Genomic DNA, 14,164 nt, shown 5'->3' on the forward strand with positions numbered 1-14,164 from the left:
GAAAAAGAAGGAAGAAAAAGGAGATCGTTGATGTTAGCTTCTGGTGCTAGCGAGCTACGCTAACGGATATAAGGAGTTTTTTCAACAACAAAGTGGAGAAGAGTCCTCTCCGGCTCAGTGAGCTAAAGGACTCTCTCAGTGGGTCTCAAACGTTTTGGTCACCATTAATGTAAACAATTATTTCCGAGGCACACGTTTATATGATCATTATAGTTATAAAAAAATTAAGAGAATACATTGAAAACAGGTATGAAATACTATATGACAGTAAAAAATGAATAAAGTTTAAAAAGGGAGTGATTTTAAAATATCCATAAAGAAATAGTAAATCTGTTTACAGTTCTGTTTCAAATGGGTGTTGAGAGATGTATCCATAGATCTCTTCATTTTGCTCTCAAAGTGCACCAGATTGATGCTTCAATATTTAAAAATCTTCCCGGGGGAGCATGCCCCCGGACCCCTCTGTGAGGTCCACACACCACCTATAAAAATAGCACTTTACCCCTGCTTACACCTATATGCCGTGAGCTGATTATCGAGCCTTCATTGTAACTGTCACATTGTGTATATGCATGGGGAGTGTTGCAGCAGAACATTCCACTGTAGCGCCCGGTACATTAATGGGAAACCCTAAATGTTTGAGCACCCTCTATGAAACGTCAAGCTACCCCACAGCACCCCCAAAATAAATCTCTGGCGCCGTCACTGAGCCTGACTATTTGTGTTGGGGGGGGGGGGCCCGACTTTTTTTTTTTCTCCAAAGGGGGGGCCTGACAGAAAAAGTGTGATAACCACTGCCTTGTGGTCAGGAAAGAAATGCAAATAGTTTACTGTTTGTGCTTTGTTTTATCCTTTGCATCCATCGCATAGCACAATAATATTCTGTGGTTTACACAGAATAATCGGGTGATGTCTAATTTGTTTACTAGTATTATTGAGTGTGCTATTGGCCATTCTTACTCATAGAGCTCATGAGTCATTGGAAAGTGACTGGACTGTATGCTTTTATCCCAATTTAATTGAAAAAGTGACATCTATTAGCCAGAAATAATAATACCTGGCAAGAATGGTTGTTAAGCCACTTATTCTGATGAGCATCCCCAGGTCACCTTACTCGAACATGGCTCAAATCTGCTTAAGGGCCAATAGAAACCTGGTAAAACAACTGTTTGTCCCTTTTATGTCCAGGTGCCTGACCCAGATGGAGGAGGAAGGCTTTTCTCTGGATGATGTGTTCAGAAAGGGTGTGTTTCGGCAAGATGAAAGAGACATGGTGCTAAAGGCCGTGCAAATCGTCCAGCCCGACTACCAGCCCAGCCTCAAAACAGACACTGAGCAGTGCTCTTCATCGCTGGTTCATAACTACTACACACAGGTAAATGTAGCACAGGCTGTCTTTGACATGTACCATGTTCTCAGTTGTTGTGACACAGTACAGTGATTGGTTAGTAGCTGACTTAAGGCACTCACAACCTATTTCCTCAAAAATCTTCATACTATGAGCAATAGTCTCCGACATGAACTTACAATTTTTCTACCAAAGTTTAAACAGTTATCATTATTTTACACGTGAGTTTTATGTTTCCGTCCTCTTTTTTTACTCACTGGTCAGAAGTGGACCCAAGTCGGAAAGTTAGAACGTTTTCGGTACAACAATCAAAGTTTCGCAATGTTTTTTGCCAGACCACTGAAGGTCAAATCTGATCAAACAACACCCATATTATTCATACCCCACAGATTGATTGAGCTTTTGACTGTGAAACTCTTAATCATAATAACAAAAAAAATAAAATGTATGATTAGAAGAACACATATCAATAGGCCTAGCAGTAATCCTTGTGGTTTGCCAAAATGTACTTTAGATTTAACATTTACAGTTAAACTGGCTTTCATTTATCATTATTGAAAAGACAAACAGACAATTGAATCACTTAAAGGTGGGGTAGGTAATTCACTTCAGAAACACTTAACTCGTGATGGGTACCGAGCCCCGGTATTAAATGGGCCCCCGGGGCTGAATTATTAAAGACCGTGGTACCATTAAGCTTCGACGTTATCGGTACTGGAGACATTTAAAAAATATCTCGTATTTATTATGCTACACAAACATTATATTGCAGTTTTAGTGTCGCCAACTCCGTTTCTAATACGCACAAAGACTGCAAAATGCGTCTATGATTATTTTGAGTATTTTCGATCTTTCCAATCCAGACGAGAGATCTCTCTCCCCCGTCTGTGTGTGAGGGGGCGGGGCAGCTTACACACACGCAGCTGCTATATGCAGCAACACACACACGGAGGAGATGGCGGAGAGAACGCGCTCCGAGGTGTGGTTAAACTTTACCCGTCTCGATGTGGATAATGCTCGTTGCCAAAAGTGCAATAAGAGTTTACCATGTAAGGGCGGTAACACGAGCAATTTGTCTAAACATCTAGCAAAAGTGCACCACATTCAGACGGAGGAATGCACCGGGTTCGACTGTCTGTTAAAGTTTCAGCTACAATGAACCAACCCTGGTGCTGTTTCTTTTGATGTGAAATATTATTTATATATTTTAAATAAAAAGCAATGTTAATTCTGTTTACAGTTCTGTCATGACATTATTTAATATGATTTGTTAAACACATTGTCGTTTCTTTTGATGTGAAATATTATTTATTTATTTTAAATAAAAAGCAATGTTAGTTTTGTTCACAATTTGTTTAGTTAGTTTACCTTATTTTTTTCCAAAAGAACGATAAGCGGTATCGATAAAAGTAGTAGTACCGTTAAAACCTTAACGATACCCATCCCGATAGCAATGAATACATTAAATGCTTTAACAATAAATACATTTAAAAAAATCATCTTTGGAAGCTGTAGTACTGTAAAAAGCACGACCCGGCTGAAATAACTGGATGGCCTACCTGCCTGTCAGCCATCCATCTCGTGCACAAACTTATCTCGTGCCCTGATTTGTCATGTGCGCGTTCGTGTGTGTTGGAGGAGGGGCTCTGTAAGGAAGTCTGAAGGAAGGGGCGGATTTTTTTCAGCTGCGTACTTTCAAATTCTAGCACACTCGAGCTGGTTTCTCCATCCTTACCTACCCTACCTTTAAGTCATCATAACTCATATAATGTACATTTATGTGTTAGCTGCTGGCCTTTATGCTTAAATCTATAACTCAATTCAGGGGTTGTTATAGTTACTACAACATGCTGATCTTGATATAGCAGATGTGTGTTGAAATCAAGGATGTTATACCCCAGTTGTTGTTACTTTTAAAATCAGAGATCAGAGATTTAGAAGATCCATCAATGCCATGACGTGCATTTCATAAAGACTTCATTTTGTATCCAGAAGCTTTGAATACATTAGTCACAGTTATTAAACAGCATGGGGCGTTGTGATAAAGAGTGTCAATGTATAACATAAATACAGATATTGTGTATGTCAAAGCACCACAGAAAGCTGTCAGAAGGCTCCAGCATGACTACGAAATATTTGATTGTTACTCCTTCACAGCTAGACGGGCACTGGCCTATTTATAGTGAGCCGACTGCATCCTAATGGCTGCTCTGCTGTACTCGCCTCTCCTCCTCTCACCTCTCCTCCCCTTTTCCCACCTCACTTCCCCTTCTGATTCTCACATGATTCATTAACAGCTTTTCGTTCAAGTTTAGAATTAGAAACAGATTTATTAATATTGTTGGTCAACTTGATGTTGTTGTTAGCCTGCATGTGTGAAGGTTGCTATCAGCAGTTCCTGTATTTTTATCTTAAGAGTGTAAATGAATCATGCCACTTAGTGAAATGTGAAACCGGCTAAATGTAAGTGTTCCATTACTTCCCTCCGACGGTATTTGTTAGGCTGGTTATCTGACTATGACTGTGACTTACTGGCAGGTTGATTTAATGACGGAAATGCTGTCCAAATAACTGGTCTGTTAGATAGCAGAGGAGCAGACTGGATGGTCTCCGGAGGATTTTGAATCCGTGTTAGCAGCAGACACACAGTCTAATTAGAATATTGTTTGTTGTTGCGAGATGGAATTTTGATTAGGGTGATGTGTGTATAAAATGCAGTTTGATCTAGTTTCAACTTGTCATCAGAGAATGTATGGTATTATCATTTAATTATTTTTGTTTGTGTTGAAACTGGCCCATGTGCCAATTTCAACAAAACATTGCATTTTGCTTTGCTCGCAATACTAACAGTAGTTAGTTAGTACACTCCTCAGATGGGTGGTAAAATTGTGTTAATCCATCCAGTCGATGCATTGTGGGTTTGACACAGTACAGTGTGTGTGTATATATAATATATATATACACAGTCTATGCACGGGACATTATAGGTTTGGACAGTTTTACAATGTTGTTATGTATTTGAATAAAGTCACACAGCTGGATAGTCCTTTCTGTAAAGCTTTTTGCTTTTCTTTGTACCTCAGAAGCTTCAAGTTTGCACTTTCAACCCTATGTGCCAGCACCATTTCCCCTGTGTTAGCTTTTTAGCGCATCTGTTTTTCTGAAGTTGTAATATTGCACAAGAGCTGTCTGGTGAGCAATTTATGTGGCACACTACCTTAAACTTTGCTCTGGCTACGGTCCATGCTCCATCTCTCCAAGGACTGATTTACTAGGAGCGAATAAATGTTCTTACCGCTGTACTACAGCCATTAATGGTTGCATTCTTTCTACGACATATAGTATGGTCTTACTGCCTTGGCAAGGTCACTACCTCCTTTAAACAATAACTGACATTTGTAAAGCATATTGTATTTCTTTTCTTTTATCTGGTGCTTTGTTCGAAAGGCATTTTGATAGTTAATTTACGAAGCATACACACATACACTCAGCAATTCATTTCAGGCTATTTATGATAAAAATTTGCATTAATTGACCACTTTGCTAGATTTTCTTTTCGATCATTGAAAATGTTTTTACCATTTAAGCTTTGGACCCCCTTAACTGCCTTTTTATATATGTTCATTTAAATCTTGATAATATCAAACTGAGAGGAAAAATGAACTCTGGGTTTCCACTCTCGCATTACCGGGCCAAAGATTTTGACACTAGCGCTTTCTTTGCAGCGGACTAAAATGCTTTTAAGACTTGGCCTCTGATAACTGCCCTGAAAAGACCAGCAATCAATTGGTGGGCAGGTTAGAGGTAAATACAAAGAAGGTCAGGGTCTTTCAACCTTCTGTCTCTAGAGGTTAACCACAAGGTGTACAAAAATCTTTCGATGGCACGGTAGGAATCGGTTATTTCTCTGTTTCTGTCTGTCTTTCTCACGGTTGTGTTTGTGTGCATGTGTTTTAGCGGTCGGACCACCGGTACCCTAAACTGGACTTCAGTCAGGAGGAGCTTCAGCAGCGTTTTAAAAAACAGCTCACCATTGAGCAGGACTGCACCATCACCATCGACTCTGTGGAGGCCAACAAGCCCATCACTAAGAACATTGCCAAAATGGTAAACAAAAACACATGTTGTCTCTCCTCATCTTCATCATATATTTAATATATACACGTCTTCTAAAAATGTGGATGCAAAAATCTTCAAATAATTGTAAAAATAGTGTGCTATAGTGGTAAATAGTAGATGGTTTAGTCTTAAAAATCGATAGTCAATCCAAATCCTTAAATATACTTGGGGTACAACATTGGTATTTTCAATATATTGGTGTCAGATTATTTGTGACGGACTAGTTAAAATAATTGGTTCCCTGTATCACAGGAGTGTTGTTGTTGCTGCATTGTTTTTAAGAAAAGCAAACCTAATTTCTTACAAACCTTGTCTTTTCCATTTGGAAAAAGAAACATAGCGTCATTTGTACTGGAAGGACATCTTGTTGTTTTGTGCTGTAATTCTTTTCTTTTAAAAGTCGTGTAGATTCTCTGCTTAATCCACCATGCTGGCTCAAATCACCAATTCTCTTGTCTGTTTAAAGAGATTATGCTAACACCATTTATGTAACTTTGATGTCTTGACAGTAATGCATTTCTACACCAAATGGTACCCAATGTCTGCCAGGAGTAAAGTTTGTCCTTATTTTCTGTTATAAACTTTTAAATAATATGCATTTAGGCCTGACAGGTTAGAGGCAGCCTGTGGTGTGCCTTTTTTTTTCCAACTCTGGCATTTACAGTCCTGCCTGGCTCGCCTGGCTCTGCAGATGGGCTACGTGGGAAGCGAGCGGGCTGAGAGTCCCTGGTGGTCGGGAAGCATTTACAGATAGGCAGGACAGAATAATAATGTATTGTAATCGATGCCTCTGGAGAGAACCCAGTCACCTCTCCCTTCACAATCAAGACTGTGTCTCTGCTTCAGTCTGGATAAAACTCTTTGACTAAAGAATGAACTCAGTGCTCGGATCATTGGGATAACTGCAATACCTCCCCATGTTCTTGAACAGGAACAAAGTGTGCGTACCCAGCCACAGAATCTAATTTCCCATTATTCAGTGTATGATCTTAAGTAAATGATTAAAAACCAAGAAGCATATCTAAAACATTTATTATAGTGCACAGGGAAATGAAAATAATGCTGAAGCACATGCGTGTTCTGGCTGAATACTTACAGGTTTTCTTTGAAACGCTTCTGGTGAAATAAAAACGTGAGAGCTAAGAACAGTGTCGGTTTAGATATCTGCCTAACTTCAATTGAAGGGATGATGACAGCTGACGACTTCCATTGTCATTGAAAAATGATATACTTTATTACATACCTTTTCTAAAATGGGCCAAACTACCTGTTTTAGTCCTGGATGACACAGTCTGTGGCCCAGATCAAATCAAGTTTTATTTATAAAGCACATTTAAAAGCGATTTTTGGTCGAGCCAAAGTGCTGTGTAATGTAATAAAAACACATTACTACAATCACAATAAAAGACAATAAATTACAACAGATGTGTTCCTCTTAAGAGAATAAGGCTTTTCCCCTTTTCATCTGAAGGTAAAGCTCAACCATCAAATACCATGCACTCTCATGCTACACAACGTCTAGTGAGAGGTGGCCCCATCTGCTGGTTCACAATTCATAACCATGTCAATTGGGTTCATCCAGTGTGTGATAAACAAGCAACGATGCATTCTGTTTGACAATTGTCACATTCTTTATTTGTTTCCTGCTGCCAGTCTCTGTTATGAGATGAGGATGACTTCCAGATATTTGTCCTTTCAGAGGAAGCTGCTGGCGGATCAGCGGGTCCTGTGGCACCAGAGCCTCCTCCTGGCCCTGAGGGAGAGTAAAAAGATCCTGGCTATCACCAACACTGCGGACTATAAGCATAACCTTTATCCCTACCTCTGTGTGCTAAAGGATAAAGACTATGTTGACATCATGATACAGGTAATATAACCCCTCTAGCCCAGCATACAGCTCAATAAGATGCAGGAAGTCTTGGATTTAACAAAGACTTGCCTGTCTGTCTGTACTACACTATACAAAAAAAGATTTGTAGCTGATTTTCTTCGATACAGCAGTAGGACCACAAAGCCACACAACACAAATCATTTTTTACTTTGATTTCCCCTCTGACTGAAGGATTGGTTTATAAATGTTTTGACGTTTTTATCTGTGTCCTACTGTACACCTCAGAGTATTGACGAACTGCCTCCAAGTGGAGAGGCGCTGAAGATTTTAGCCAAATATCTGGGCGGCAGGGTCAACACCAAGTACTCCGTGAGGCAGAAGCAACACAATCAGACGGTGGAAAAATTGAACAATATTTACGACACCTACACGGACCTGGTGGCAAAAGATGGAAAGGTAGAGTATCACCATTCCCAACGTCTTCTCATTTCTTGTCTTAGAACAATACCAAGTACTGGTTTTACTCTGTTACATCAGATACTATGCTAATGTGACATTTTAAGTTGCAGTACGTTTAACAAGAAATGTAGATAAAGTTGTCACGCATATTTTAGTTGGTGCTCTGTTTCAAAGTTTTGTGTCAGCCCGTTCACTGACTCTGTTTTTATGGTCTTTGTCCGCTGGGGGCGAAACCGCTGTGTCATCAGGACTGTAATGAGCAACAGCTCATTATACTCCTGTACCTAGTTATACTAGAAGTTAGTTGTTTGTTTACATGCAGCCTTTGTAGTTAAAAATATGCCTATTATTATATTTTTCTTTGCTGTTATGACACAAATCATTACTTCCTTGTCTGAGGACCAACTAATGTCTCTATTCTCTTATATCATCTTTTTCCTGAAGGCTCCCTATCTGTGGTTTCTTGTTTTGGCAGAACTTTTAATACCTCTGGACTTTAACAGGATTCATGATATCTTGAAATATCACAAAAACAGTGCTTTTTTGACACATTCTTTGATCTTTGGTGTCAACATGCCTTAAAAAACACTGTAGCATATTGTGATGAGTGAAAACGTAATCCTTACTAAATAAAAACACTCCTGTTCTTCTCCTTCTAGGAGTATGACACCCTTCCCAGAGAGCAGTGGTGTAAGATAGTGACGGACCAGAATACAGGCCCCTCGCTGCAGGGAGGAGAGAGCGATTTGCCGTTCATAGTAACCCTGGAGCTGGGCATGTACATGGTGGATTTGATGGTCAGCAACATCAAAATTAATAGCGACATCCTGAATCCCGATTTCAACAAGAAGCTCATACCCCTCATCTACCATATGTACACCTTTCGCAGCACACGACAGGTACAGTGGAAGTCTTCTCAAAGTACTCACAGGGATATCAAAAGAAGTTGCTAGCCTGGAGTTGGTAGCAATCATACTGAAACGGTTTTGCAAAATAGAAAGCCTCGCAACAGGATTCCTGAGCGTTTGGTTCCCAGACCAAAGAGGATCCTTTCATCTGAGATTTATATGGAAAAAAGGTCAAGGATTATATTTAAAAGGATCTCCAGCAACCTAAAGTTGAAGAACATTTTCAAAAGGTTTCAAAATAAACTCAATGATCTGTCATTATGAGAACCCACAGTCAGTCAAATCAAATGATAATATTAATGGTGACTTTTTGAAAATTACACTTGTTCAGTCAGATAAGAAGATCAACCAGGCCTAGTTTAAGTAGTTGTACAGTTAATATTGTAATATGGAAACGGATCTACAGTGGAGCAGAAACAAAGGAAATCCCTGAAACTCTTAACCTTCACTGTGGAAAAGAAGGCAGTCTTTCCCTCTGAAGCCTTTTGCCTTGCACGCCCACCTATTCAATGTGAGGCTCCGAAGAGTGAATAATAAAACCATTTCTCGAGTAAGTGAGTAAGGTGAATAGGTTCGTGGCTAATCCCTTTTTTAGTGTCCCCTTAATTGGCTCGCTGATTTACTGCCACGGGACCCTGCAGGGGGGTGAGCCGACCGTGTCAGGGTCAGGGGAGAGAGCAGGAAGAGAGAGGGAGGGAGATTTGTGGACTTTTTGGATTTGATGCACTCTGACACTGTTGCAGACTTTTACTCTTAAGTTTATTTTATATGAAACGATATATATATATATACATTTCTTTCTCCTTCTACTTTCTTTTCTCCTATTGTTCCTCTTTCCTCGGAGGTTAGCCCATCAGGGGAGCATCCTAATGATTTTATATCCCAGCGTGGCAGACTGACTCATGCAATGCAATGCTGAGGTGTATTTTTCTATCTGGTTAGTATAGCCTTTGTAATGATGGTATATATTTCCAGTCCTATGCTTTTATTAATGAGTGCTTTCAACCATTAAGAAATAATCTTTTTTAAAAAGCAAGAATCCTGCAGGTACAAAGCTATCAATAGGCCAACTATATCCAATTGCTACTACCGCTTTACATAATACAAAGTGCTATCTACAGAAGAGTGATGTTTTTGTTTGTTGCGGTCAAGAGAGAAGGGTTTTCAGTCTGTAATGGAAAATGTGCGAGCAGATATCATAGTATTCTGTGGATGTCAGTGATCTGATATTAACTGGTGATAAACGGAAGACTAATATCAATCGAAGTAGTATTTAGCATAGTTTTTGGGTTTTGATTGTAACTGCTCTGAAACAGATTATTTATCTCATCTACTGGTATTCATTTATGAGAACTCACATTCATGTTTTCTTCTGCTATGTTTGGCTTCTAATTGGATGCGCTCTGATGTTTCACCCTGCAGGTCGGCTTCATCAAACCTCACCCCATCCTGTCTCAGATGCAGCTGGAAGCCATGGAGACCAAGTTAACCTTTGACTCCTATGTGATGCCAATGCTGTGCCCTCCCGTGCCCTGGAATTCAGTCAAGTCCGGAGCCTACCTGCTGACACCTAGCCAGCTGATGCGCACAGCGGAAGGAGCCACGCAGCACGAGGAGTTGCTGGAGCAATGCCAGAACCTCCATGCAGTCCTGGACACTCTCAACCAGCTGGGCAACTGTGCATGGAGGATCAATAAGTCTTTGTTGGATATTATTATCTCCATCTTTAATGATCGTGGTAATGATAAGCTAGACATCCCTCCTCCTTTGTCAGAAGCCCCCAAAATACCCCATTTCAGCCCCCAAGATCCCAGTAATACGTCTTCTGAGAAGGCCGAGATGAAGAGGGAGGTGAGTAATGCCAGGAAGAAGGGCAGTGAGATGCACAGCCTGCGAATGGACGCTCTTTATAAACTCTCCATCGCCAACTTCATGCGGGATGAGATCTTCTGGTTCCCTCACAACATGGACTTCCGTGGACGAACCTACCCCTGTCCCCCGCACTTCAATCACCTAGGAAGTGATGTCACACGGGCTGTCCTCGTGTTTGCAGATGGGAAGCCCCTGGGTCCAAAGGGACTTGACTGGATAAAGATCCACTTAGTCAATCTGACAGGACTGAAGAAGAAGAGCTCACTGGAGGGACGGCTGGAGTACGCCAACAGCATCATGGAGGACATCCTGGACTCTGCCGACAACCCTCTCACTGTCAGTTTCTCTTTATTTCTCTGTCCTGTTTATCCATAGTTCAGACAGGCATTAATAGTTCTACATAGGTTATAGTTAAAACTTCTTATTCTATTAAAATAAGCCAAATTAAATAAAGGCTGCCATTTTTTTTAATATATGCAGCCAGAATTGGAATTAGAATACTTTATATATCCTGGGGCGAATCTGGTTTACTGCCATTTGCTCCGTTTTAGAACAAAACATGTGTATATTTCAATATACAGAATACACTAGCATATTATTATTGTTAAAGAAATGAATGCTGAAGACCAGATAATTGTTTGAAACGTACCTTTTTTATACAGCAATAGTCATACAGAATGAGTCCGGCACTGATCAGTATTCAAAATGCAGATTATAGCATATATATGAATATCTGTCGAAACAAAAAGTAAAATACTTTTCCCGGTGGTGTTTATGTCTGCAGGATAATGTGCTTGTGTTTGTCTTTGTCAGGGTAAGAAGTGGTGGATGAATGCAGATGAGCCCTGGCAGGCTCTGGGCTGCTGCATGGAGATAGCCAACGCTGTGAGATCTCCCGACCCAACGCGGTTCATCTCTCATTTTCCTGTTCACCAGGTACCATAAAACACCTGAACTAATTATGTAGTCGTGCAGCGGTTTGAATCTCATGTCCCATCTCCTACTGATGTGTCATTTAATAAGTCATTCAACTGCTGAATAGAAATTAAATTCATCTCTTGGGTGAAACAAAGATTTCAAAATAAAATAAGATGATTAGAAACGATTATCCTCAAAATCATTCAGTCATGCTTTTATAGTGCTGTTTTAGAGGGCACATCGAAGTTAACAAGGCACAACATCGCCTGCCATCTGGGGCCATTTATAGTATCTGTTAGAAACCTGTAGCCCTCATCTCACCGCACAGACCACAGCCTCAGATATCCTGTACTCCGACACAAACAAAAGCAACAGACAACTCCTCACAAAGTGTCAGTGTTGGGTTTATGTTTACTATTATTTCAAGCCCACTTACGTGTGTCAGGTGTCCAGTGATATACAGGTTTAAGCATTATCTCAAGCTTTTATTTGACACACTGTCTGCCCCTAAGACCTTAGTCAACATCGTGTTATAATGTTCCTTTTATTTGGCACTTAAAAACCAACCTCTTTATGTTATTTTAGGAATGTACACATTTGATATAATTCCTCTGAATGACATACCAAACATTAACATGTCAAACTCAATGAAAGGGTCCCAACTATGCTAGGTTCATATATTTATTGAATCGTTTATTTGGCAGGGACAATGCATGCACAGTAATGAACACTTAAAACATTCAAATGTATGAATGCCAGATTTAGCTTTGAGCTATTTCCATCCGCAGTCCCTCATATATGTATTTAGTGTCTCTACTGCGACATGTTTACACGCTTTAATGTTAAAAAAAGTCCTCTTTTCACCCTCTGTCGGAAACCAGAACCCAGTCCTTTTAAAGCAAACCAATACAAATGCAAGTAAAGAAAGTGCCAATATTCTTTCTGATTCCAGAGTTTAAACTTATACAAAGTAAAACCATAATATAAACTATATTAACATGAAATGCAGTGTAATCAATTGCCAGACTTATTTAGCACCTCCTCCTTGTATCTGTATCTAATGGTTTCCACTCAGCTTTGATCATCAATCTGCTCTTGGTCTGTAGAAAAAAGGAGCCTTTTAGCTGAGTCTGTCCCATTGATGTTAACTAATGTGAACTGAGATAATGAGTTAATAAATAAAGGAAAGGATCTAAGAAGCCAAAGGAGACTTGTGTGAGAGCCTTTTAATGGAAGTTCCAGAACTTTAGTCAAAGTAGAGAGACATTGAGGTTAATGTCACATTAGGACAGACGTAACATAAATAAGATAACTTCTGCAGCTGCCAGGATTGTGGCTAACTTTTTTTGCAATATTCATGTTGTGTCTTTTTAGTGTTGTAACACTGACCACCAGTGACTTTTAATTTAGTGTAAATGATAAACAAATATATCATCAGTTAATTGTTAACCGCAAGTCTGATGCCAAATCCGGTCCAGATGTTTCTTTGAATGGTGCAGATCATTTAAAATGCTCATTGACGGTTTGATGGCGTAAAGTGCAAACTTCACTTTGTGGCTTTGACAGAGTGAATATGGTATGAACTAAAAGCCTTAGCAAAATCTTTTTTCTCATCCATTTAGCTGATGCTCATGTTTTTCATACTGCCCTTTCTGTCCCCATTTCTGTGTCCTCTTTTTAGTATGTTTACTGTTCTATAATATCCATATCCTTTGTGTACCCGTTCTCTGATTGTGTGCTGATTATTCCTTTTCTGTCTGTGTTCTCTCCTCCTCCACATCCTCGCTTTATTCTCTCTCCTTTTCTCCTGCAGGACGGTTCCTGTAATGGTCTCCAGCACTACGCTGCTCTGGGCAGAGATGTTATTGGTGCCACATCAGTCAACCTCATGCCCTGTGAGCTGCCTCAGGATGTGTACAGTGGAGTCGCACAGCAGGTCAGCTTGGTTTGGTTTTTGTTACCTTTTTGAACTGGATGGCTTTGGTGTTGCACAATGTCACCAAATTGTGGTACCGTTAATGTCTTACTGTTTCCCATGAGTTAGTGACAGTTGAAACATTGAGTATACATTTCAAGTTTCTCACTTCAGTTCTAGCATCTAAAAAAAGGTGTTTCATTTGTTCAGGCCTTGCATCAAAGTGCAGTGAGAGTAGACGCTCATATCCAAAAGCTCAAAGGGGGCAAGTGCGCAGACAATGTTATCAAAGAACCCAGCCTGCTGTGAACCTGCATACTTTTCAGGCTGGCATAATTGAAGCTAATTGTTATGTGACATTTCAGTCCAGGGAAAATCAGAGTGTGATGGGCAAACAATTCTGTCTGCGGCTGTATCAAAGGGCAGTGACTTCAAAGTACATTGTTGGGTTGTCAGTGAGCTGGACGACTGACTGTAAGAGAGAGCAGGACAATGCAGGCAGACATTATCAAACAGTTTTATTTGTACCTAAGATACTGTTGATCATGCTTGTGAACTAACCAACCACCTGGATAAGTAAATATGTTTAACTCGTAAAGATAGGCTGTTCAAAAAGTAATCTACAGCTGAAACAATGTCATTATTTCTTAGGAAACTTGCCAAACATTTTCTTTCATTTGACAGCACACTTTTCAATACCTTGTCAATGCAATCAACAAAAGATGCTATATAGAAATATATTTCTCGCTCCAAATCAACTTGAAACGGTTAAATTATTAATAAAGTTCCTTTTA

General features: G+C 39.9%; 1 protein-coding gene across 1 annotated transcript in view; it reads left to right on the plus strand.

The window, feature by feature from the left end:
* Positions 1–1,066: 1,066 nt before the first annotated feature.
* The window catches only part of polrmt (polymerase (RNA) mitochondrial (DNA directed)), a 40,899-nt gene continuing 27,801 nt past the window's right edge, over positions 1,067–14,164 (plus strand). Inside the window, exons 1-8 of the mRNA XM_034081260.2 lie at positions 1,067–1,375; positions 5,306–5,455; positions 7,167–7,334; positions 7,584–7,754; positions 8,417–8,656; positions 10,088–10,873; positions 11,351–11,473; positions 13,269–13,391. Of these exons, the coding sequence (XP_033937151.2) occupies positions 1,067–1,375; positions 5,306–5,455; positions 7,167–7,334; positions 7,584–7,754; positions 8,417–8,656; positions 10,088–10,873; positions 11,351–11,473; positions 13,269–13,391 (2,070 nt within the window). The remainder of the gene's footprint in view (positions 1,376–5,305; positions 5,456–7,166; positions 7,335–7,583; positions 7,755–8,416; positions 8,657–10,087; positions 10,874–11,350; positions 11,474–13,268; positions 13,392–14,164) is intronic.

The sequence above is a fragment of the Pseudochaenichthys georgianus genome, chromosome 4 (assembly GCF_902827115.2).
Source record: "Pseudochaenichthys georgianus chromosome 4, fPseGeo1.2, whole genome shotgun sequence".
NCBI lineage: Eukaryota > Metazoa > Chordata > Actinopteri > Perciformes > Channichthyidae > Pseudochaenichthys > Pseudochaenichthys georgianus.